The sequence below is a fragment of the Hypanus sabinus genome, chromosome 11, assembly GCF_030144855.1.
Source record: "Hypanus sabinus isolate sHypSab1 chromosome 11, sHypSab1.hap1, whole genome shotgun sequence".
NCBI lineage: Eukaryota > Metazoa > Chordata > Chondrichthyes > Myliobatiformes > Dasyatidae > Hypanus > Hypanus sabinus.
This window is the reverse complement of record NC_082716.1, coordinates 36190497-36216389: the sequence shown is the minus strand read 5'-3', so window position 1 is coordinate 36216389 and position 25893 is coordinate 36190497. Positions and strand designations below refer to the sequence as shown.

The following is a 25893-nucleotide window of genomic DNA, read 5'->3' as shown; positions in this document are numbered from 1 at the left end:
TTAAACCAGAGAATGACAGGGCATTGGTTAGTCAGGGCATGAACGGTTACAGGGAGAAGGCAGGATCTTGAGGCTGAGAGGGAAATGGATCACCCATGATAAAATGGCAGAGCAGATTTGATGGGTCATTTGGCCTATTTCTGCCTCTATCTCTTATTTTCTTATAGGATGGAAGTTGATAATTGCAGACAACAAAGGGCTGCAGTCCATGGAATCTGGTAAGAAAAGAAAGTGAGTGAAACAGGCCAGAAGGATACAAGGTAAATGGGAACAAAGTTCAAAGTTCAAAAGTTAAAAGTGTTACGTCCGTAGCCCCCTCCTTTGTGAAAATCGCAAGATCACCGTTGGGTTGGGTCAAGGGGCCCAGGAAATGAGAGTGGGACATGCAAAATGCCTCGTTTCCCCGGCAATGTAAAGCTACGGGACATGGCCATTGTCTCCGGAAGACCAAGTTGTGTATTGAGTACTGTACTATTCATTGAAGCCCCTCAGGGGATGACCAGAGTGGGCTGGTTGAGGGATTGCATCATCCCAACCTGATTGACATCTGAGACCCCGTGAGGAAGTATAAAAGAGGGTCTGGGAAACAACCCCTTCAGATGCACCAGAAGAAACGTTAAGCGACCACGTAACAGCAGGAAGTCATCGGAAGGAGGCCAAGTGCGTTCAATTCCGTGGCTGGAACCACGGAAAACAGCTTTTAGCTAACAACAGGGGAATCCGCTCCCCTGACTCCACGGATTGGCATCATAAAAGACTTGGGCAAGTTTAAAATGCATCGCTTTTAAACCCAACAAGGCTGCAGCTTGAACAAACTGATAGTGACTGTTATCTTTCCATCGGACAATATATTATCCCCTGGCCTAGACAATGATAGAGCTATTTCTTATTGATTATTATTACACCCGTGCTTTAGATTTAGTATCTTTGCTGGTAAGTGATCCAGTTCTGGGATTTCATAACAAAAGTAAATTATTATCAAAGTACATATATGTCAACACATACAATATTGACATTTGTTTTCTTGCAGGCATGCTCAGTAAATCTAAGAAACATAATAGAATCAATGAAGGACTGCACCCACCAAGATAGACAAACAACCAATGTGCAAAAGACAACAACGTGTGCAAATACAAAATAAAAAAAATAAATTAGCAATACTGTAACTATCAAGAAGATGAGATGAAGTGTTCGTGAAAGTAAGTCCATAGGTTGTGGGAACATTTCAGAGCTGAGACAAGTCAAGTTGAGAGGCATTATCCCCACTAGTTCAAGAGCCTGATGGTTGAGAGGTAATAACCTTTCCTGAAAGTGGTGATGCGGGTCCTGAGGCTCTTGTAACTTCTCCCTGGTTGTAGCAACGAGAAGAGATCATGGCCTGGGTGATACATGATGAATGCTGCTTTCCTGCAACAATGCTCCCTATAGATATGCTCAATGGTGGGGAGGGCTTTATCCATGAGACTGGGCCGTATCCAATACTTTTTGTAAGATTTTCCATTCTGGGGCATTGGGTTTCCATAACAAGCCATGATAAAACCAGTCAACATATTCTCCACCACATTCCTATAGAAGTCTGTCAGAGTTTTAGATGTAATGTTGAATGTTCATACTTCTAAGAAAATGTAGGTGCTGTCATACTTCCTTTCTAACTGCACTTCAGTGCTGGGCCCAGGACAAATCGTATGAAATGATAACACAGAGTAATTAAAAGTTGCTGACCCGCTCTGCCTCTGATCCCCCAATTAGGACTGGCTCATGATTCTCTAAAAGTCAATAATTAGCTCCTTGGTCTTGCTGCAATTGAAAGCGAGGTTGTTGTTTGGCACCACTTAGCTAGCTTTTCAATCTCCCTCCTCTATGCTGGTTCGTCACCACCTTTGATTCAATGACAGCGGTGTTATCAGCAAACTTAAGTATAGCATTAGACTTATGCTTAGCCACACAGTCATAAGTATAAATCCAGTAGAGCAGGGGGCTAAGCCCACAATCTTGTGGTGTACCTGTGCTGATGGATATTGTGGAGAAGATGTTGATGCCAATCTGAACTGACAATTGCACAAGGAGGTACTGAGGTCAAGGTCTTGAAGCTTATTGATTATCTTTGAGGGAACGATAGTATTGAATTCCAATCTGTAATCAAAAGCATCCTGATGTATGCATCTTTGCTGTCCAGATGTTCCAGGGTTAAATGGAGAGCCAATGAAATGGTATCTGTTTTGGATATGTTGTGCCACAAGGCAAATTGCAGTAGATTCAAGTCACTTTATCAAAGTGAATGCAAATGCTACTGGACTTAGGCACTGGTATAATTGTAGAGGTTAAAGATATCAGTGAACACTCCTGCCAGTTGATCAGCACAGGTCTTTAGTACTCGGCAAGCTACTCCATCTGGGCAGGACGCTTTCTGTAGGTGCACCTTCCTGAAGGATGGTCTTAGACACTCAAATAGAGGGAGAGGAAGGAATAGGCTATGTGGTGACAAGCAGTAGGGAAGATAGAACCACAATGAATGGTAGGGAAGAAACTGGGTAACTGGGTGCTGTGTGGGGATGGGGATGGGAACGGTTTGAAAGGAAGGGGATGAGTAAAAGGACCTGGGTGAGTTATCCCAGCAATTTGTGTTTTGCTTAGCATTCTCAATCAACCTTCATCAGAGAATAAGGGAAAAATTGTTTTTTATTTATGTTCAAAGAACATTCAGTCAAGATGAAGAAAGTCAGAGGTATTAGACAGAATTTGTAAAGAAATGGTAAGTTCCTCCCTGAACTGCTGGATTTTCTCCAAGTAAGCAACAGCAAAGCCAGGTTTTCAAGACTAGTATGCAGAAATCACGCACATGCCAATTGCTGGGCTGCTGATTGCACTCCCATATTGGAACCATTATACCACAGGAGTACAAAATTATATTAATTTCCTCCCCCACCTTACTGTTCAAACAATCTGCACCAAATCGGAATTTTGCACAGGGATTTTCCCTTTCATTAGAAAAGAACGGCTGCAAGAGATTATGGCATGTGTTAGTAATTTTGGTTATAATTACTTGAGTTTGAGTATTCAGACAAGTCCCACTTTTTGCAGGTTAAGTTTGTTATTCATGTGCAATTTAATGGCAAACATAACCAGCTTATCTTTGATTGCAAAATCGGTAACAATGTACAGTTTGCATGCTAAAGATTAAAGATTAGCTTTATTTGTCATACGTTCATTGAAACATCCAGTTTTATTTCCATTAATAACCAACATAGTCCAAGTATATGCTAGGAGAAGTCCACAAGTGTCAGCATACCCCCAACTTGGATAGAAACAGTAAATAATACTTGGTCCATTAGGATCAATAAAAAACAAGAAATAATCTGCAGATGCTGCACCTTCAACACACACAAAATGCTGGAGGAACTCAGCAGGCCAGCAGCATCTATAGAAAAGAGTAAACAGTCGATGTTTCGGGCTGAGTCACTTCATCAGGACTAGAGAAAAAAGATGAGAAGAGGGGAAAGGTGCAGTAATAAGCTGGGAAGTCAATTGGTGAAATAGATAAAAGCCTGGAGAAGGGGGAATCTGAAATGAGAGGACAGAGGCCATGGAAGAAAGGGAAGGGTGAGGAGCACAAGAGGGAGTTGATGAGTAGGTAAGGATATAAGGTGAGTGAGGGAAATGTGAATGGGGGTGGTGAAGGAGAGTGGGGGGCCATTATTGGAAGTTTGAGAAATCGATGTTCATGCCATCAGATTGGAGGCTATTCAGATGGAAAAATAATATGTTGCTCCTCCAACCTGAGCATGGTCTCATCACGGAAGTAGAGGAGGCCATGGACTGAGGTGTCAGAATGGGAATGGGAAGTATAACTAAAATGGGTGGCCACTGGATCCTGCTTTTTCTGGCAGATGGAATGTACATGATCAGCGAAGAAGTCTCCTAATCTACATCAGGTCTCACCGATATACAGGAAGCCACACCGGGAGCGCCTTACCTGGAAACCTTACCTGGAAAGACTGTTTGGGGCCCTGAATGGTAGTGAAGGAGGAGGTGTAGGGCTAGGCATAGCACTTCTTCTGCTTGCAAGGATAAGTGCCAAAAGGGAGATCAGTGGGGAGGGATGAATGGACAAGGGAGTCACATAGGGAGCAATCCATGCAGAAAGCAGAAAGTATGGGGGCAGGGAAAGATGTACTTGATGGTGGGATCCCATTAGAGATCACGGGGGTTATGGAGAATTATGTGCTGGACGCAGAGGCTGGTGGGGTGGTAGGTGAGGAAGCGAGGAACCCTATCCCTGGTGGGGTGGCAGGAGGATAGCGTGAGGGCAGACATGCGCAAGATGGAAGAGATATGGATGAGGGCAACATTAATGGTGGAGGAAGGGAAGTCCCTTTTTTTGAAATAGGAGGACAGCTCCTTAGTTCTGAAATGAAAAGCTTCATCCTGAGATCAGATGCAGCGGAGAAAGGGATTGAGAGAAGGGGATGGCATTTGGTTACCTTGGCAATGTAAAACTGTTAGCATCCTTAATGGATAAAAACAACAGAAGTTAATATACAAGACAGGCGCAGAAAGATGGTTGGAAAAAATATATCCTGAGATCCTTGGTGAGGCAGCTCCAAAGTAGGATACATATCATTCATACCAGCAAAGGTCAAAGCATATCTATCTAGGAACCTATAACATCTGACTGGAATATATTGTCACCTGATTCTATGCAACATGCAAGGAAATTTAAATTTGACTTCTGGAGAGACACTTTAAACAAGTGGACACAAATATACATGTTTTCCCTTAATGCTCAATTGTAAGATTGCCCTTGAAGCATTGAAAACAGAAAGTGATTTTAGAACTATTGTTGTTATCACATGTATCAAATATTTCAAATTCAAAGCTCAAAGTAAAATTTATTTTCAGCGTACATATACATCATCACATACAACCTTGAGATTCTTTTTCTGCAGGCATGTTTAGCAAATCTATAGAAAAGTAACTGTAAACAGTAAATATCAGGAACTATAAGCAAACTGCAAATGTAGATAATAAATAAATAGCAAAAATAATAAACACGAAATAACAATATAAAAGAATCCTTAAATAAGTGTAGTTATCCCCTTTTGTTCAAGAGCCTGATGGTTGAGGGGTAGTAACTGTTCTTGAAGAGGTGTTAGTGACTCACTGCTAAGTCATCAGATCTAAAGTCACCATGCAGTGAATGTGTATAAATTTGAAACTAAGATGCTGCAACAGATGAAGCAGCTCAGAAATTGTTCAGCAATCAATTGTGTGCCTTTTCTTTCCCTGGCATCAGTCATGACTTCACTTCACGTCTTTGGGGAAAAACACTAATACAAAGTGAAGGATTTCAACTCGTTCATCAAGAGATATCCTGAAAACATCTTCATTAAAACATTCAATTGCTCTTTAACATGATTACACACATTTCTTTATGATACAAGTGTGGCTACTTGGCCTACTATGTCTATCCAGCTCTAAAAGCAATCTACAGCCTTCTCTCTTCATTTGTTCACCATCTCCATTAATTCTCCTACCATCTAGTTACAAGGAATAATATACAGTAGCCAATAAGATCTGCCATCTCACAATTCTTTGGGATGTTTGAGAAAATTGGAGCACCTATAGAAATCCATCTGTTCACAGAAAGAACATGCAAACACCATAAACAGAATCCTAGGAGAGGACTGAACCATGGTCTTTGAAGCTGTGTGACCCCAGCACTAAATAATATCCAACAATACAGAGGACTTTAATAATCTTTCAGCCCCATGTCAAGAATCTATCAATAATCTAATTATTAATATTAAAAGACTCTACTTCCACAACTCCTTTGAGGTAGGAGGTTAGCCAAACACTTGTAATTTTCAGTGAGTGAAAAATTTGCTTAATCTGCGTCCAACTGGCAATTCATAAACACAAGAGATTCTGCAGATACTGGAAATCCAGAACAACACACAAAATGCAGGAGGAAATCAGGTTAGGTAGCATCTATGGAGGGGAATAAACAGTCAACGTTTCAAGCTAAGACCCTTCAGTAAACACCACCTCATTCTGGTTTTTTCTTTCTTCCTTTCCAGTCCTGATGATAGATGCCCCCTGACCTGCTGAGTTCCTCCACCATTTTGAGTGCTGCTCTAACTTGGCATTTCTTTATTTGAAAAGAATGACTTCTAATTCTAGAAAACTCCACAAGAAGAAACATCCTGTCTATATGTATTCTGTTAGGACCCCTCAGGATCTTATGTATCAGTTGAACCCTTTTACTGCTCTGAACTATGCAGATACAAAGATTCAAAGTACATTTATTATCAAATATATAAATTACATGACCTTGAGCTATGTTTGCTCACAGGTAGCCACAAAGCAAGAAACCCAAAGAACCTAATTAAAGAAAAAAAGTAAAAAAGACGTTTTTTGTCGGATTTCTAAGTCTAGCTTTTCCAGATTTTCCTCATAATTTGCCCATTTCTGGTGTCTGTTTAGCATATTAGTACTCCAATCACCGCAACACAATAAGACATAGGAGCAGAATTAGGCCATTTGGCCCATTGAGTCTGCTCTGTCATTCCATCATAGCTGATTTATTATCACTCTCAACCATATTTATCTGCCTTCTCCCCGTAACCTTTGATGCCATTACTAATCAAGAACCAATCAACCTCAGCATTAAATATACCCAATGACTGGCCTCCAGTCATATGAGGCAATGAATTCCCTCTGGCTAAAGAAATTCCCTCTCATCTCTGTTCTAAATAACGGTTCCCCTATTCTGAGGTTGTACCCCCTGGTCCTAGACTCTCCCACTATGAGAAACATCTTCTCCATGTCCAGTCTATCTAAGCCTTGCAATATTCGATAGGTTTCAATGAGATCCCCCCCTCATTTTTCTAAAACATTGAGTAAACTCATGGTCAATCTCCTGCACTCAGAACCTTTACCTTCCCATAATCACACTACGGGAAATCCAAAATGTAATATCTTCTATAAACATGTATAAAGGAAAAGGTTTGTCAAAGTTAATGCAGACATCTTACAGTCAAAGTGAATAAATTATGCTAGGGAGTAAGGAAATGGCAAGGCTATTGCATACATATTTTATATTTTGTTCATGGAAAACAGACATCTGAATAAAACTATGGAGAACATCTAGAGTGAATGTGAAGCTATAAGAAATTAGGATTAATAAAAAATGTAGTGTTTAAACAAATGATAATGAAAGGTGATAAATCCCTAGCACATTTTTACTTGCATCACAAGGTTTAAAGTAATGTTTATGGAGATCTTGAATATACTGGTTGTCAACTTCCAGAGATCCATAGGTCCAAGAATTATTCCCACAGTTTGGAAAGTGGAGAAAGCAAAAGAGGAAGAAAGAAAACAATAAATTATAGAAGAGCTAACTTAACACCAACAGAATTGTGCATGCTGGAATATAATAAAAAGAAAAATGTAAGACAGCTCATGGAAAATAATATTAGCTTTTATAAAGAGGATTCATAGATATACATATAAAAATGAAATCTTTTTTGATAAATAAAATTGATAGAATAGATAAGGGGGAAAAGGTGAACTGAAGTGTTTGGAGTTTTGGAAGATCATCAATTAGATGCCACAAAAGTGGCTATTATTAAACAAACGGAATACACAGTATAAAAGGTAGTCATGTAGTTTCAGGATTGGTTAACAATAGATTTAAACTGATTATTTTCAGTCTGGGAGGGCAAGATTAATGGGTTGCCACAGGGATTGTTTAAAACAGTTCAAATGTATAAAATTCAAATCAACAGTTTGAATGAAGAGATAAGTGCAATATATTTAAGTTTGCTGATGAGTAAAGGTGGGTGGCAGTGTGGACAGTAACAAGGATGGAGAGAGGATTTTTAGAGATAGAGACAAATTAAGTAAATAGTCACAGATGTGGCAGATGGAATAGAATATGGAAGAAAAAACATTGGTATAGTGGGGGGCACTGTACAGGATCAAAATAAGCTGCAGAAATTCATAAATTCAGTCAGCTTCTTTATGGGCACTAGCCTCCCCAGCTTTCAGGACACCTTCAAGGATCGATGCCTTAAAAAGGCAGCATACATCATTAAGGACTTCCATCATCCAGGATGTGCCCACTTCTTATTGCTACCATCAAGGAGGTGGTACAGGAGCCTGAATGCAATAGCTTCTTCCCCTCGGTCATCAGATTTCTGAATGGACACTGAACCCACAAATGCTACTTTGCTATTTTTTCCTCTTTTTATACTACTTATTTAACTTTTTTATATACTGTATATACTTCTTACTGTAATTTAGTTTTTATTATGTATTGCGATGTACCGCTGCTGCATAACAACAAATGTCACAACTTATGCCAGTAATATTAAACCTGATTCTGACTCTGATTCTGAATCTGAAAATGAGGTAATCTATTTTAGTTGAGAAAATGTTGTGTGATGAAAGATTAAAAGATATTGTTCAATGTCCTTGTATTCAAAGCACTAAGTTAACACAGAGATATAACAAGTAATTAGGAAAGCAAATGATATGTTAGCCTATGTTAAGAAAGGTAAGATATGATCATGGCCGGACTGTTGTACATGGATCTGGTCAAGGCTGGATAGGCTTGTGAGAGAGGAAGTATAGCAAAGGCTAGGACTAGATTGAGTCCTAGAATGGTGAGCTTGTTGTATAAGACAGGGTTAATTAAACAAGCCTATACACAATGTTAATAATAACAACAAGAGGTGATCACATTGCATTGTACAGAATTAAAGGAGGATTAAAGAATGGATAATGTTTCAGCTGCCTAGTTCTAAAAGACTGGGCAACAACCTCAAAATGAGAGTTTGGCTATTAAGGATGGAAGCAAGAAGACAATCCTTTACTGACTGGGCATGAATCTTTGGAATTTCCACTTCAAGAAGGTGTGAGAACTCAAGGTGATTAATAAGTTTAATAAAGAGACCATTCAGTTTTTAAATATTGAGAGAATCAAGGAATTTTGATTTGATGTAGGAAAGTGGTGCTCAGGTTAAAGGTTAGCAATAACCTTATTGAATGATGGTGCATACACGAGGGGACAAAAGGCCTATCCCTACTTCTAATGTTAGTATTTTAATAGCTTGTACCATACATAAAGTGTTTGGGTATTTTAGATAGGAAAAAAATGAAGAATCCAACTCAATGTTTAAAAAGATCATTTTTCAGTAAAACATTTATAAAGTTTATTTAAATTTTGATGCTTTCTTCAAATTCACAAGAAAATAAACATCTTTGGAATTGAGTGTCATTTTTATTTTTACTTAGCATGATATAAAATATGAAGTAGTAGATTGAAGTACTGTAAATTAATCAAAAATGCCACAATCTTTGGAACATTTACTATAACCTAGATTATTTAATTGTAATTAACACATTGGTTATTTCAACTCAAACCACAATTCTAAACTGGGCCAGTTCTCTGAAAACTGGCATTCTATGTATGACCAATGAGGCTGTCTCTGTGGGTTCTTCTCAATCTGTGTGTGGACTTGCCCTGTGTACTAATGGGTTTCTCAGTGGTAGGTGGTGTTGGATTAAGAACATAGCCATCCTGTTTAGGCACTTCAGTAGGGCTTCTCAAACTTGACAACAATGTTCTATTATTTTCTATAGTGCAATGAACTCCAGTCTGGGAGGAAAAAGCAATTGACTGCTGGCCCGTCAGAAAATTATTGGTTGACTGGGAATGAACTGATGACTTTTGTCTTCCTTCTTGTAATAATGGTGATTCTTCTATATTATTTCTTTCAGGCGCAGTCTCCATTTTCTTTGGACTTGAAGTCCTTGGCATCTCATCCATTTTCTGTACAATTTTACTGTGAGAGTTCACCTTAGAATAAACCACAGGACTACACACAACTTTTGGTGCAAGATACATTGCTGACGCACCCTTGCCATGGAGAGTAGGTATTGATAAGTCCACAGCCGCAGAAGATGTTCTCTGTGAAGAGATATTGAGTATTCCAGAATATTCCAATTTTGTAGAACTGTCTCTAGTTCCACTAGCATTGGATTCGCCCAGAGGTGATATATTGTGCCGCTTCATCCTCTGCTCTAGATCTGGTTCTGACTGGATAGATATTACTGCTGAGCAGTGACCTCCTTCTGATGGGTTGAGAGCTGGATTGTTCAATCTCACTGCTCTCCTACATCAAACAAAGATTTTTTATTATGTACAATGTGATTATATGCAACTTTATCAACAATTTTGATTTGTAAGTAAATTAATTCATTCTAAGTAAATGAATTTGTATACGTATTTCTAAAATTGTGGAAGCCCTGTCAGGGGCAAGTTAGTTATCTCTTGCACAGCAGGTTTGTGCATACTTACTGTATCCTGGTTGGTTATAATACTGCTGTATGCAATTTTATCCTTTCAATCTCTGTATATATAGCTCTGCTACAAACAAGAACAAAATGGGGCCTAAGTGAGGAAATAGTTTCTCAAGCCTATGCACCCATTATTATCTTAATATAAGAGCTGCCTAATTGGCTCATTGTTGGCACCCTTGCAACTAGGAACCCTCCAGACTCAAGATTTACAGCAGGAATACTACCTAGGCCAATACATTGATGCAGTAATGATGTACTGTTACACTGTCTTTTAGGTGACAGGTATGGCAAAAAGGAGAAAGCTAATCTGGTTTGTTCAACTCCCCCAAATCAGTAGCAATGTAAGAAATTTCTGTTACTCAGTTTTTGAACTTTCTGGTCATTTGCTTAATCAAGCATGAAGAAGACACAAATGAAATCCCATTCTTTTCTAAGAATTCAGATTGAATCCATAATTTGCCAAACTTCATGATACAGGTACATCAACTACAGCACTGGTGACCGAGCCCGCCTTCTCAACAATATTCAAAGGAGCAATACGCAGAGACCTGAATGCATCTTACCCACAGGATCTCGAGGAGGATCTGTACCCAGATGGTTTGTGAACTTGCACCAGACTTTGTATTGAAGTTGGTGACAACTGCAGGTCCTGTTCTAATATTTTCCGTTCCTCTCGCAGTTCTGAAGATGAAAAAAAAACTGAAGCTGTAAAAACAATCTGAAACACAGACACGAGGAAATCTGCAGATGCTGGAAATTCAAGCAACACACACAAAATGCTGGTGGAATGCAGCAGGCCAGGCAGCATCTATAGGGAGAAGCGCTGTTGACGTTTCGGGCCGAGACCCTTCGTCATTCTTCCCTATAGATGCTGCCTGGCCTGCTGCCTTCCACCAGCATTCTGAAACACAGAGCTTACTCTAGAATAAGTTATACTAGGGAAGAGTATGGATGGAATCGAAAGTCACTCAATTTGCATAAATGTATATAAATTTTAAAGGATACGATGATACAAGATACCACATTAACCTTATTAAGTATGTACTTAAATTAGAACCATATCATTATAGGATCATCCTTGCACACATAATACAGTATATCATTGTTCACAAAGACTGTGGTATATTTTGTTAATGTATATATTGATATTTGCCAGTACAGGTTAAAGCATGAATCTCATACCTGCAATTGATGGTACTGCTATTTGTATCTTGGGCTCCAAGCTGCGGTTATGTTCTTCTTCTAAACACTCCTGCAGATATCACAAAACAGGATTAAGGTTCTGCTACTAACACATTTTAAAGCAAGTTCCTCCTTCTCATATTCATTCTAAAATAACAAGAAGCATTGAATGCTAAATTAGATAACATTTGAATTTTGAAAGTACTTTTGTGGTTCACAGCTCAGTTACTTCCTTTTTATTTCACTGTACAATTATTCTTTCTTCATTCACAATTATACTTACCAGTGGAACATTATTGAACTTGTAAAATAACCCCAAAAGTTCAAGAGATTATTTTTCTTTTCTGTGAAAGACACTGTGAGCTTTCACTACTTTTCCCCCATGTTGCTAATAGCTATTACTATGGGGAAGTTGGTTGAAGGCCATAATTAGTTTAGCAGAAATTATCTATAGCTAAGTAATTTCAACTGCTGGGTTTCCATGAACACACCAATTAATTTATCCTCTATTAGCTTTATTATGATTTGCCTCCTAAAATGGAATGCTCTAGCAGGTGAAAAATAAACAGCAATTAGGGTTAATGAGCATTTGAGAAAAAGAAACAAGAACCTCACCAGACATTTGGCAGATCTCCCCTAATTCGGGAATTGAATTAGTCTGATCTTTACTAAGAAGGTAAAGTAGCCATTCACAATACAGAAACAAAAATGCTCCACAAATAAAACAATTATAATCATATTTACAAACCACTTGCAAAACTTCCTTAATGTACAATGCTTATTTTCTCTCCCTGAAGTTTCTCATTTATAACTACATATATTATGGCCCTGATTTTCCAAAGATAAAAATCAATAACTTTTGGGATCAGCACATATGCAAAGGAACACAGCAGTACTGAAACTGGGATCAGCTGAGTGAATACCTATATGTATACAACTACTGCTTAAACATTGTTGAAGGAACCAAGTATCCATACTTTTCAATTCCCCTTAACATTTAATCTTCATCTTTTAGAGGAAAGGTTCATCCATTATCATCAGAAAAATATATTTGCTAGGAAGTATCATTAATTAAAAGATGAAATTTGGAAGAGGAAGAGAATTTAGCCGCCATCCTCAAGAGCTAATGCTTCCATGTTTTCTGTGGTGTCCCAATCCATTTTTTGATGCATAAGACTAAAATTAGCGCATTCAAATAAAAATAAAACGTTAATAGTATCATCAAGGATGCCTGCCTTCCTAGACATTCCCTTTTCTTTCTTTTACCTTCCGAGAGAATATACATGAACTTGGAAACAGGAACGACCAGACTCAAAATCAGCTTCTTCACTATTACAATACTTCTGAACCAATTACCTCTTACGTGTCTAGTGACGCTGCCACATTCTCAAACTCTTATTTCTACCTCTTCTGTTCTTGTAACTTCAGCATTTCATTTTGAGTTTGTATTATTTTACTTTCATAAAACTATTATGTCCTGAAGATCTGAAATAAAAATTGCAGACTACGAGTCTGTGGTGGCCAGTGCTATCATGTTTGCTGTTGTGTGCTGGGGCAGCAGGCTGGGGGTAGCAGACACCAACAGAATCAACAAACTCATTTGTAAGGCCAGTGATGTTGTGGGGGTGGAACTGGACTCTCTGACGGTGGTGTCTGAAACGAGGATGCTGTCCAAGTTGCACGCCATCTTGAACAATGTCTCCCATCCACTCCATAATGTACTGGTTAGGCACAGGAGTACAGAGACTCATTCCACCAAGATGCAACGGTGAGTGTCATAGGAAGCCATTCCTGCCTGTGGCCATCAAACTATACAACTGCTCCCTAGGAGTGTCAGACACCCTGAGCTGGTCCTGGACTTATTTCCATTTGGAATAATTTACTTCTTATTATTTGATTATTTATGGGTTTATATTGCTATATTTCTACACTATTCTTGGTTAGTGTAACTGTAACGAAACCCAATTTCCCTTGGGATCAATAAAGTATGTCTGTCTGTATCAGGGGTGTACAAGTTTTCAGGATGCTCAGAATATTACCACAGTCATGAATAACTGACATCACAGGAGCAATAAAATCATTGTTGTAGCCAATAAGTTCTGTAAGAAAGCAAACTGTTACCCTAAGAGACAGACAGCTATCAGCTGCCATTGCTCGAGCCATTTCCTGTGGATTAGACTGTAGAAAAAGAAACCATAGGACTTGAACATTTATATTATAAGGGGGTATTTAATTGGAATATTGCCTATTACCTCAATTGGTGAGCTAGTAAAGCTCTAAAATCCACAGTATATTTTTACTTAAATATCAAAACTTTCATCCAGTACATCAAGAAATAGATTTGGCATTTGTCTGTCTAGGTACCATATCCAATGCGGACATTGGTGACCATGGTTTTCCATACAGATCTATCCCTTGTTCTTTGGAAGACTTCCATTTCCTCGATGTGTAGCCACCTGGCTGGGCTTTTGATATACATAAGAGGAGGTCTTCCTTTAGGTTTGCTCCCCTCGATCTTTCCAGAGAGTATGAATTTTTCTAGTTTATCTTTCTGCATAATGTGTCTTAGGAATTTGAGTTGTCTTTCACTTATTGTTGGTATGAGTGATATAACTGCTTGGGCTCTTCTGAGAACTTCTTCATTTGATGTGTGTGTAGTCCATATTTTCAACATTCTCCTGTAGAACCATAATTCAGCTGCTTCTAGTCTCCTTTCCATTGCTGGGGAAATGGTCCAGCATTCACTTTCATAAGTCAGGATGGAATAAATGTAGTACTGCAGTATTCTGTTTTTAGTGTACATGCTCATCTTTCTGGCTGTTAGTATGACTTAAATTTCTGGAAAGCCTATTCTATATTTGATATCTGTGTCGCACCTGCCATCACTTGTTACTTGGCTGCCAAGATATCTGAATTTGTTGACTTGCTTGATGTTTGTATTTCCAATCTTGATCATACATTGTGGCTTATTTGACTTTCTGGAGATGACCATGCTTTCTGTCTTCTTGGTGTTGATTGAGAGGTCTCTGTGATTACTTTCTGCTGCCACTATAGTGAGTAGTTCTTGAAGTTTCGTTTCTGAGTCAGCTATTTGTATGATGTCATCAGCATATCTGATGTTATTTATATTATGGCCTCCAATTGTGAGTCCTTTGATGTCTTTGATACTTCTAAGATGTTTTCACTATACAGGTTGAATAAGTCAGGTGAAAAGACACAACCTTGCCTGACTGATCTCTTTCACATACTCATTCATTTCTCTTTCTATTCTGATGGATGCTGTCTGGTCCCAGTATAAGTGTCTTAAGAAACCTACATCTTTCCCATCTATGTCAAGATCTTGAAGCATTTCCAGGAGATCTTGGTGTCTGACAGTGTCAAAAGTGGCATTAGCTAGAGAAAATGGGGTTACCATTTTCTATCTATTTTTACCTACCATTTAATTTTTTAATTTATTTCTGTGTTTTATTTATTTGTTTCTGTACATAAGCTGGAATGACAAGATGGAGCTGCTGAAGTTCCGAGTTCAAAAAAAGAATATTTAAAATCTGTGATGGAACACAATTTAGTGATTCTCAAATATGTGATGACTATAAAAATTTACCACATTAGTGAGTTTTATAATGGCACCACATGGAAATTATGAACTCTGCTGAAGCTTTACTCACATTTGCCACATACATCAATAAGGAAAAGAGCTCAAATAGCAACAAGTCCAGTCTTTGAATAACAATCTAAGACAAATATATTGCTTAATACTGACCTATAGGATGCTATGTTAAAACTGTATGTTGTTTGAGTTACACTGTATTTTGAAGCTATACTCTGAAATTAGTATTCAATTTTGGTCAGCAAGATTTAAATCCGGGACACATCTTTGAATAGAGCAAGAGTAATTCATAGTGTCTGGAGATAATTATGAGAAAAAAAGTGTGATTTTTTGGCTTGAAAGGAAGCAAAATTGTTTTTTTTAAAGAATATGTGGTACTAGAAATATTAGTCAATTATTACTCTAAACAAATATGGGAGAGAGATAAATAAGTTAATTCCAGCTATTTGAATATTTTTTGAGCCTGGGTAATGTACTGTATTTCGAGAGTAAACTTTTTTTCTATTAGAAATCTACATCCTATGTTTTGGTTTGGTATTTAAAGACAAGATTTGATTAAATACCACATTCAATTAACTGTAATATTGCAATGTCAGCAGTTTTCAGGTACAAATAATTTAAAATATTTTGTTTCCTGTCTGTTTTCTAGATTATTTCCTGAGTATAAGATGAGAAATGCATTCATGAACTAGCAACAGAATGGTGATTAGGAATACAAAACTTGGCTGAATGACAGTGACTGTATTTAATAGCTGTTTCAGGGTCCATTATCGACTTTTTGTTAACAGTTGCTCTTGTGTTACGTTTGGTGTTGGCAAAACAAAACTTATCATTGGTTGCCCGAACAAGATGGTGAGGGATTTTCTCCTTGAGTCACTGCAGTTTTTTTTGCTCTGGCATTTCAGCCATAAGTCAGACAGTTATGCTGCAGTTTTATAACACTCTAATTAGGCTGCATCTGGAGTATTGAATACAGCCTGGTCACCCCATTACAGGAAGAATGTCAGGGCTTTGGAGAGGGTGCATAAGAGGTTTACCAGGATGCTGCCCAGATTAGAGGAATTGTGTCATCATGAAAGGTTGGACACCCTTGGGTTGTTTTCTCTACAGCAGCAGAGGCTGAAGGGAGTTCTGATACAGGTTTATAAGATTATGAGAGGCATAGATAGAGTAGACAGTATCTTTTTCATTTACATTGGGGCTCACTATGCCAGTAGAAGAGGCCTCAGCTGAATAAGAGCAGGATTGAGAAAGTGAGAATGTGATCACCCAATCTGCATTTGGTTACTCTAGTCTGGTCGGGGGCACACTGTGACACCAGGCCCAGTATCTAGATTGGAAGAAGTACAAGTTAATCGCAGCTTCACCTGGAATCACTGTTTGTGTCCCAGGATGATGGGATGGGGTGGGGGGCAGATTCAAAGATTCACCTCTTCAGGTTGCATGGAACAAGGCCTAGTGGCTGGAGGCAGAAGAGCGGACCAAGGAGCTGTGAAGTCTCTGTATAAATTAGGTGATGGGAGGAGAGGGTATGATGTAACTGGTCCCAATATTATGTTGAAGATGGGAACATAAAAGAGTGAACAAAAATAAACTTAACTTTTTTGCCAGGTGTATCATTGATTTGGTTGAAGGAACTGAGATCTGTAAATCCAAGTTTCAAATACAACTAAGTTAGAAAAAATAGTATTTCCTGAGGCACCACACAGGGCAAGGCCTTACTTGAATAATTCTTTTCTGAGCTCAGGGCAGGAAACATTGATATCCTAGAGCAAATCAACATTATGAAGGACGAGCTGCTGGAAGTTTTATGTTGTATTTTCTTCAGCCACAGGTGAGGTACTGGAAGACAGAAGCATAGCTAATCTTGTGCCTTTCTTTAAGAAGGGCATTTTGAATAAACAAGGTAACTACAGATAGTGAGCCTTGCATCAGCAATGGGAAAGTCATTGGAAGGGACTGTGAAGGACAGGATTTATTTACATTTGATAAAGTAGGTATTGATAAAGAATAGTTGGAATGGCTTTGTTCATAGGAGATCAAGTCTTGTGAATTTAATTGAGTTTTTTTGAGTAGTTGACCAAGAATTTTGTTGAACGCAGGAAAGTTGACTTTCTTTACATCAGATTCAAAGGAAAGATGTCATGCTGAAACTTTATAAGGCATTTGTCAGATTGCACTTGGAGTATCACAAGTAGTTTTGGGCCACTTATTTAAGAACATACAACAAGCTTTTCATGGCCCTGGGCCTGTACTCACTGGAGTTTAGAAGAATAAGGGAGGATCTCAATGAGAACCATCAAACATTGAAAGGCCTAGATAGAACGGATGTGGAAAGAATGTTTCCTATAGGGGAGATGGGGGAGCAGTTTAGGACCTGAGGGCAGAGCCTCATATTAGAGGGATGTCTATTTAGAACAGAGATGAGGAGGAAATTCTTTAACCAGAGAGTGATGAATCTGGAATTCATTTCCACAGATGTCTATGAAGGCCAAATTATTGGATATATTTAAAGTAAAGATTGATAAGTTCTCTATTAGTCAAGATGCCAGAAGTTATCAGGAGAAAAAAGGAGAATAGAGTTGCAAGAGATAATATATCAGTCATGACAGAATGGTGGAACTGACTCGATGAAGCAGTTGGCCTGATTCTGCTCCTACATATTTGTGGTGAACTACATATACCTGTCTGGACACGCCCCCCGCTGAATGCTCCTGTGGCTCCTCCCACAGACCCCTGTATAAAGGCGATCAAGGCCTGGGCCCAGCCTCAGTCTCCAGGATGTAGTATGGTGGTCACTCACTGCTTGTTCCTTCTTCCAGTCAATAAAACCCGATATCTTGCCTTTACGTCTCAGAGCGAGTTATTGATGGTGCATCAATATTATAGTCTTATGCTCTATCTAGGCCGTTCAATGTTGGATAGGTTTCAATGAGATCACCCCCTTATTCTTCAAAAGTCCAGTGAGTACAGAGAGATATATCCTGATCTCTGACTAGTCACTCAATAAATGTAATCATGGAATTTAATAAAGAAATTGAAAGAATTAATACTTACCTATTTGAAATTACTCTGTTAGGAACTCAGAACTGAAAAAAGTGGTAGATTCCTGCCTTCTAATAAACGGATTCAGATAGACTCAAATGCATTGTTTATATGAATATATGTCTGACATGAACACACACCATTGGCTGGATAGACCCAATTCCAAGCGTAAAGGGATTCTTTGAAGTCCCTATTGCTTGCAACTCCACTGTGGTCTTTTAGAGGCTCGTAATTTTAAAAGATCAACATCAACCAGTTTACTACTCAAATAATGGACTTTACAGTCCAATATTTAAATCAACTGTTCAAGGCGCAAGATTGGAAAGTACTACAGTTAATCCTATAAATTTATCATCTGAATGAACAGGAATACTGTAATCTTCCCACAAGCATACAAAATCGGATTACTTATAAGGCTAAGGTGTCTACAGAAAAAGTCAAGAACAGTAATACAAAGGGTATCACAGAACTCAGCTGTTGAACAAGGAAGTAGATGCAACAGTACATATACTGGTCTAACCATCTTAAAATTACCTCATCTTAATAACGTCCCCAAATCCTCTGCATCTTGGTACTCCCAAAGTCCCCAAATCATCAAAACCTTCTACAGGAGAACCCTGACTGGCTGTATCACCACCTGGTACAGGAACTGCACCAACCTTGATTGCTAGGCACCGCAGAGAGTGGTACAGACAGTCCAGTGCATCTGTGGTTGTGAACTTCCCTCCATTGAGGACATTTACAGCAGCAGATACATAAAGAAGGCCTGGAAGATCATCAGGACACCAGTCACCCCAACCATAAACTGCTTCACCTGCTTCTGTCTGGCTAATGATACCGCAGTGTTAAAGCCAGGACCACAAGCTACAGGACAGCTTCTTTCTACAAACCATTAGACTTAACAATTCACATGTCTGTACATTGCAATGGAGTCATAACACAAAGATTTTTACTCCCTTACGCCGTGGGATGGATGTAAGATTTAAATAAATTCAATTCCTCCAGCCAATCATATCTTTGCTCCTCTAGTCTAACTGTTCCATCACCGAAAGTCATGCCTTTAACTGTTGAGGCTCTGAGTCCTGCTAATGCCTTTTTAATCCACTTCCCTATTTTGTGGACCACATTGCTCTGACGTTTATCAAATTTTTATTTGAAAGCACTTCCATAAAACAACTTCAGAAGTCAAAAGCACTGTGTAAATGCATTTTATTTTGGTTTGGGAAATTTCAAGCCAGTGATATGAAGCATGGGTTCTGATGCCCACAGGAATTTTCCTCCTCATTTGCTGGATTTTCAGTGATGGTGACATGATTGACTGCAAAGTGTTAGGCAGATAGGAGTAATGTAAAAACAGTCTGTCCATGAGGAATATAACATAATTTGATTCACTTACTGCAGCAAGTACAATGGTTATTCAACATACGTTCTTGAAACCAACATAGAAAATCTCCTTCACAACTCTTACCACCCTTGCTGAAGAACGAGCCCTTCATCTGTGCAAAATTCTCCATCTTGGGTCTAATTTCTGAGATGTAAAGCTGAGAGCTGATCATATATAAAATGGGCTGTCATTAGAGAATGGGTATAACCAGAAAGACTGATAGATATATTTTCTTGTCATGACTCAGTTGGGGCCTATCTGACCCCATTTCCTATATAAAACCTTGAGGGGCATAGATGGGAGAATGCACTCAGTCTTTTTTGAAAGGTTGGGGCATCAAGAACTAGCAGGCATAGGTTTAAAGTGAGAGGAAGGATTTAATAGGAACCTAAATGGCAAATTAAAAAAAAACAGAGGGTGGTATGTGTATGGAATGAGCTACCAAATTGCAGTTGAGGCAGGTACATTAACAACTTCTAAAAGACAGCTGAACAGAAACATGGATAGTAACGGTTTAGAACAATATGGGCCAAATGTGGGCAAATGGAACTTGCTGCAGTTGTTCAAGTACAGTTTATTTTCATTCAACTGTACAGATATATACCACCAAACAACCTTCCTCTGGATCAAGGTGCACAATGCAGTACATATAACCCACACACACACACAACATAAAGTATTACCACAAATAAATCAACAAATAAGAAAGTGTATATACAAGTTAAAAAGTAAATAGTATAACACTTCTGGGACTTCAATAACTGTATGATGAAATTCATACGTGGTGCCAGGGGTTTCAGTAACTCCTGCTTTATGGTAGGGTGTCAAAAAGAATGTTAGATAGATGGGAGGGATCATTGACAATGCTAAGGGCCTTGCATGTGCAGTGTTCCTGATAAATCTCTTTCATGGATAGAAGAGAGACAGCAATGATACTGTCAGCAGCTCTCGCATCCTTTGTAGGGACTTGCAATTCCCATACCAGATGGTTATGCAGCTGGTCAGGACCAGCTCAATTGTGTTCCTGTAAAAATTAGTTGAAATGGGGGAGAGGGCAGCCTCACTCACTTCAATCTCCTCAGGAAGTGGATACGCTTGTTGCTTTCTTGACCAAAGAGGCGGTGTTGAAGGACAAGATGAGATAATCCATTTTGTGCTCTCAGGAAACTTGGTGCTCTAACTCTCTCCACTGAGGAGCTTTGTATGTTCAGTGAGGTGCAGTCAGCCTGCACCTTCCTAAAATCCACAATCATCTTTTTGGTCTTCTCCAAGTTGAGACTCAAGTTGTGTGCTTACACCATTCTACCAGCTGCTCTACCTCCTCTCTGTACACCATCCTGTTGGTGTTGTTGACAAAGCCAACTACTGTTGTGTCATCAGTGAACTTAATGATTTGTTTTGAACTGGATCTAGCAATGCAGTTACTTGTCAGCATGTGAACAGCAGCAGGCTAAGGACACAGCCCTGGCGCTGGTGCTCATCGCAATTGAGCTAAAGATATTTCTACCAACACGGACTGACAGTGGCCTTTCTGTCAAGAAGCTCAGGATCCGGTTACAGAGAGAGGTATTGTGACCCAATGAGGACAGTGTACCCACCAGCTTCTGAGGGATGATCATATTAAACGACCAGCTGAAATCAATAAGCACCATTTTGGCATGTGAGGCAACATTTGCAGAGGCCATGGCATCATCAGTGGACCAACTTGAACAATAAACAAACTGGAAAGGGTCCAATGAAGCTGGAAAATGGGATTTAATTCAATTCATAACCAGCTTCTCAAAACACTCCATTATTATTAAGGTCAGTGCCACTGGGTTGTAAGTCATTGTGGCAGGTTACTGTCACTCCCTTGGGCACCTGAATGATGGTGGTTCCTTGAAGCCTGGGGGCATCCTGATTGGAAAGGACCAGTTAGACCAAAGAATGTTTCGATGCTGCATAACTCTATGAACCTAACAGCCTTATTAACTTGTCTTGCAGCTGAAGATGTGAACATAAACTCCAGATGGATGGACTTACTTAAAAGTGTACTATTTGATTCATATTATTCGCCTCATTCTTTGCTAAATTTTCTTCTACCACACATATACCCATTTCAACAGTCTTCCTGGTCTGCTAATACTATATTCTCCATTTATTGCATTTCTGAAAACATTGATATATACTCAAGTCTGAATGCATGTACTTAGAAATAAATTCTGAATACAAAATCTAAAAGTTCATGGAATCAAGTTGGACCTGCATTTTATAGTTAGACAACATACAATACTTATAAAAAGTATTCAACTCCTTGGAATTTTTCATGTTTTATTGTTTTACAACATTGAATCACAGTGAATTTAATTTGACTTTTTTGACACTAAGCAAAAGAAAAGACTTCTGTGTCAAAGTGAAAACGAATTTTTACAACTTAGTCTAAATTTATAATGATTATTAAACAAAATAATAGATTTTGTCATCACCCCCTTCATATCTGTATTTAGTATATGCACCTTTGGCAGCAATTACAGCCTTGAGTCTGTGTGGATAAGTCTCTATCTGCTTTGCACATCTGGACACTGCATTTTTTCTGATTCTTTTTTACAAAACTGCTCAAGCTGTCAGATTGCATAGGGATTGTGAGTGAACAGCCCTTATAAAGTCCAGTCAGAAATTCTCAATTGGATTGAGGTCTGGACACTCTAGGACATTAACTTTGTTGTCTTTAAGCCATTCTTGTGTAGCTTTGGGCTTATGCTTGTGGTCACTATCTTGCTGGAAAACAGATCTTCTCCCAAGTTGCAGTTCTCTTGCAGATTGCATCAGGTTTTCCTCCAGAATTTCCCTGTGTTTTGCTGCATTCATTTTACCCTCTACCTTCACAAGTCTTCCAGGGCCTTCTGCATTGAAGCATCCCCACAGCATGATGCAGTCATCACCATGCTTCACGGTAGGGATAGTGTGTTTTTGATGATGTGCGGTGTTTGGCTTACGGTTATGTGATGAAAAAGTATTGGTCTGCAGGGGTGGGGATTGGATATAAAAATTGAAGGTGCAATATGAGGTATAATCCATTTGTGGAGCTGGGTGGAGGCATATGATCTGCTTTGATTGAAGGAGAGGAATCTAGTGAGGAATTGTTTTTGTTCCTTCTGCCCTATGAAGTACTGGAAAGACATTTAGCTACGGGGTCTAGCCTTCCAGCTCCAATACCTCACTACTTACTTCTTGGACAAATTGTAAATCAATGCCGGAAATGATAAATTCAAACACAATATTCTTTGCAAAGACCCTAACTTGAGAAAAGTAGGTTATTTGCAACAATTGGAGCCAGGCTTTGATCATGCTATTCAAATGCAGGTTCATTTATCATGAGCACGTTGAAACACACAGTGAAATGTTCTTTTGCATTAACAACCAATACGCTCAAGGATGCCCTAGGATAGCCCACAAATACTGCCACATGTTCCGACCCCAATATAACATGCCCACAAGGTTCTGCAGAACACCAATGGCAGCAAGAACAGCAAAAGAAAACAACAGCAACAAACAAACCCTTCTCTCAACCTCCCACCCACCCACTCACAAACACAAACAAGCTTCCAACCCCAGGACAGGCTACCTCAAGGCCTCCAGTCCTTGGCTCAGATATAAGTACAGTGGATTCCACTGAATTGGGCCATTGGTTAATTGGACAGTCACTTATTTTGGAGAACTATTAAAGAAGGAAAAACTAATAAAAAAAAACAGCAGGGATTCCCTTTGTTTATTTGGGACACTATGCCTCTTAATTAGGACAGGAGAATATTGCCGAAGTTTCTAACTAGCATCAATCGCGTGCACTTGAATGGCTGTTAAACACTGCACCGTGTTCAGAGTGAACAGTTTTAAAATAGCATCAGTCGTGAGTGTTCGTGTTCAAACAAGCAGTGATTTTTGTCACTGATAATTGGTGAGAAATAAGCAGCAAGACAACTCGGAACTGATTTGTTCATAGCGATTTTAAACTATCAGGCTTAGACATACAAGATGCCAAGAGTGAGAATGAAATGATTTCACTACTTCGACAAGTTAGGAATTACAAAGAATTTGAAGGTATTAACAATCATTCTGAACGTTACAATGAAAACAAAAATTTGGAGGTTGCGATTGTCAAAAGCATTGTATGAAGACAGTCCATTATCTGCACTAGGTACATGCCCTGATTTTGTTTATTTATAGTCAATCAAAAGAACCTGACTGTGTACACCAGATGAATTTCTCTACCGATTTCATCCATTAGGAAATACCATGTTCTAGTACTGCAGTAGTATTGGTTGTGTTCTAATTTGTATTTTATTTAAATACATAATTTGTTACTCAGTTAAACAGTAGTTAGGCTTTTTTTTTAATACCTTTTTAACTACAGTGGATTCTGGTTAATTGGAGCACAAGGACCAGTACATTTTCGCCCAATTAAATGACGTAGACAGGATTTATTAAAAATCGTTACTCACATTTTAATATATGTCAGTTATTGAGTGTGATATATTCACCATCCAAAAAAATATCAGAGTGTATATTATCCTTAGATGCAGAAAAAGCCTTTGATAGGATTGAGTGGAATTATCTTTTTAAGACCTTAGAAAAGTTTAATTTTGGGCCTAATTTTATTCGTTGGGTTAATCTACTTGTCTCCTACCACTCAGATTATTACTAACCCCCAAATTTCTAAGCCCTTTAAATTACAGCAGGGAACTAGACAAGGTTATCCTCTTAGTCCTTTACTTTTTGCTTTAGCTATAGAACCCTTAGCAATAGCTCTTCGAGAATCTAAGGACATTTCTGGTATACTAAGGGAAGGTATGTCTCATAAAATTTCATTATACGCTGATGATATTTTACTTTTTATCTCTAACACTGAAACTTCTTTACCTTTGGCTCTTTCTTTAATATCCCAGTTTAGTTCTTTTTCAGGATAAAAAGAGAGCTATTTATCCTACATAAAAGTGAGCTATTTCCTTTAAATGAACTAATGTCATCAAATGCCAAATTTCTGTTCAAAGTTGTTACAAGTCAATTTACATATCTAGGTGTAACAATTAGTAAAAACTTCAATAATTTATTTAAAGAAAACTTAAACCCCTTATTGAATTATGTGAAAAAGACGCTTTCTAAATGGTCCCCTCTTTCTTTATCCCTAATTAGCCAAATTAATTCGAGTAAAATGAAGATTCTTCCTAAATTTTTATATCTTTTTCAGGCCTTACCTATTTTTATTTGTAAGATGTACTTTGATTCTTTAGATTCAATTTTAACCTCTTATATTTGGAATAATAAACAAGCTCATTTAAGTAAAGTTTACTTACAAAGAAATAAAGAGATGGGTGGACTAACCCTACCCAATTTTAGGTTTTACTATTGAGCTGCCAATATAAGGAATATTACTTTCTGGTCCTATTATATTTATCGTAAAGATTGCTCATCATGGGTCTCCTTAGAAGTTAATTCTGTAAAAAATTCCTCTATTGTCTCTCTTCTTGGATCATACTCTTCTTTTTCAGCAAATAAAACAACAGATAACATAACTGTTAAGCAAACTTTAAGGATCTGGTCTCAATTTAGAAAATCTTTTGGTTTAGCGAATTTTTCATTATCATCTCCCATTCTCCTTAATTATTTTTTTTATCCCTTCCATAACTGATAAAGTCTTTAAAGATTGGGATGAACTAGGTATTAAGTGTTTTTGGGACCTGTTTATCTCAGGATCTCTTGCTTCATTTGACCAATTGTCAAATAAATTTGCACTCCCAAAAACACATTTTTATAGATAACTTCAAATTAGAGATTTTCTACGTTTCCAATTATCTACTTTTCCTATAGGTCCTGATAAAAAATTTACTGGATGATCTTTTAAAATTAAAACCTTTTGTTAATGGTTCTATTACTGGTATCTATAACTTGTTGATTGATTCTACTTGTTAGATAAAATAAAAAAAGCTTGGGAGGATGACCTAAATTATCAGATTTCTGATGATAGATGGAATAAAATTCTTAAATGGGTTAATAAATCACCTTTCTGTGCTTGTCATTCTCTTCTACAATTTAAAGTGGTTCATAGAGCCTACATTTCTAAACAGAAGTTCTCCAGTTTTTACCCGAATGTTTCTCCACTTTGTAATAAATGCAACTCTGCTGATGCCTCTTTAATTCATATGTTCTGGTTTTGCCCTACAATTGAAAAGTTTTGGCAGGAAGTATTTCATAGCTTCTCTCAACTTTTTAGGATCCAATTTGACCCAAATCGCTTTACTGCCTTGTTTGGTATTATTGCAAATGAAGATAT

At 38.2% G+C, this 25893-nt stretch overlaps 1 protein-coding gene across 3 annotated transcripts in view; it reads right to left on the bottom strand.

Moving 5' to 3' along the window:
• Nucleotides 1–3216: 3216 nt before the first annotated feature.
• ccdc24 (coiled-coil domain containing 24) overlaps nt 3217–25893 on the bottom strand; it is a 128721-nt gene continuing 106044 nt past the window's right edge. For all 3 annotated transcript variants that reach the window (XM_059984125.1, XM_059984123.1, XM_059984126.1), the window contains exons 7-9: nt 11548–11617; nt 10929–11046; nt 3217–10178 (exon numbers count right to left, since the gene is read on the bottom strand). In XM_059984125.1, the coding sequence (XP_059840108.1) occupies nt 9467–10178; nt 10929–11046; nt 11548–11617 (900 nt within the window). In that variant the 3' untranslated portion in view covers nt 3217–9466. The remainder of the gene's footprint in view (nt 10179–10928; nt 11047–11547; nt 11618–25893) is intronic.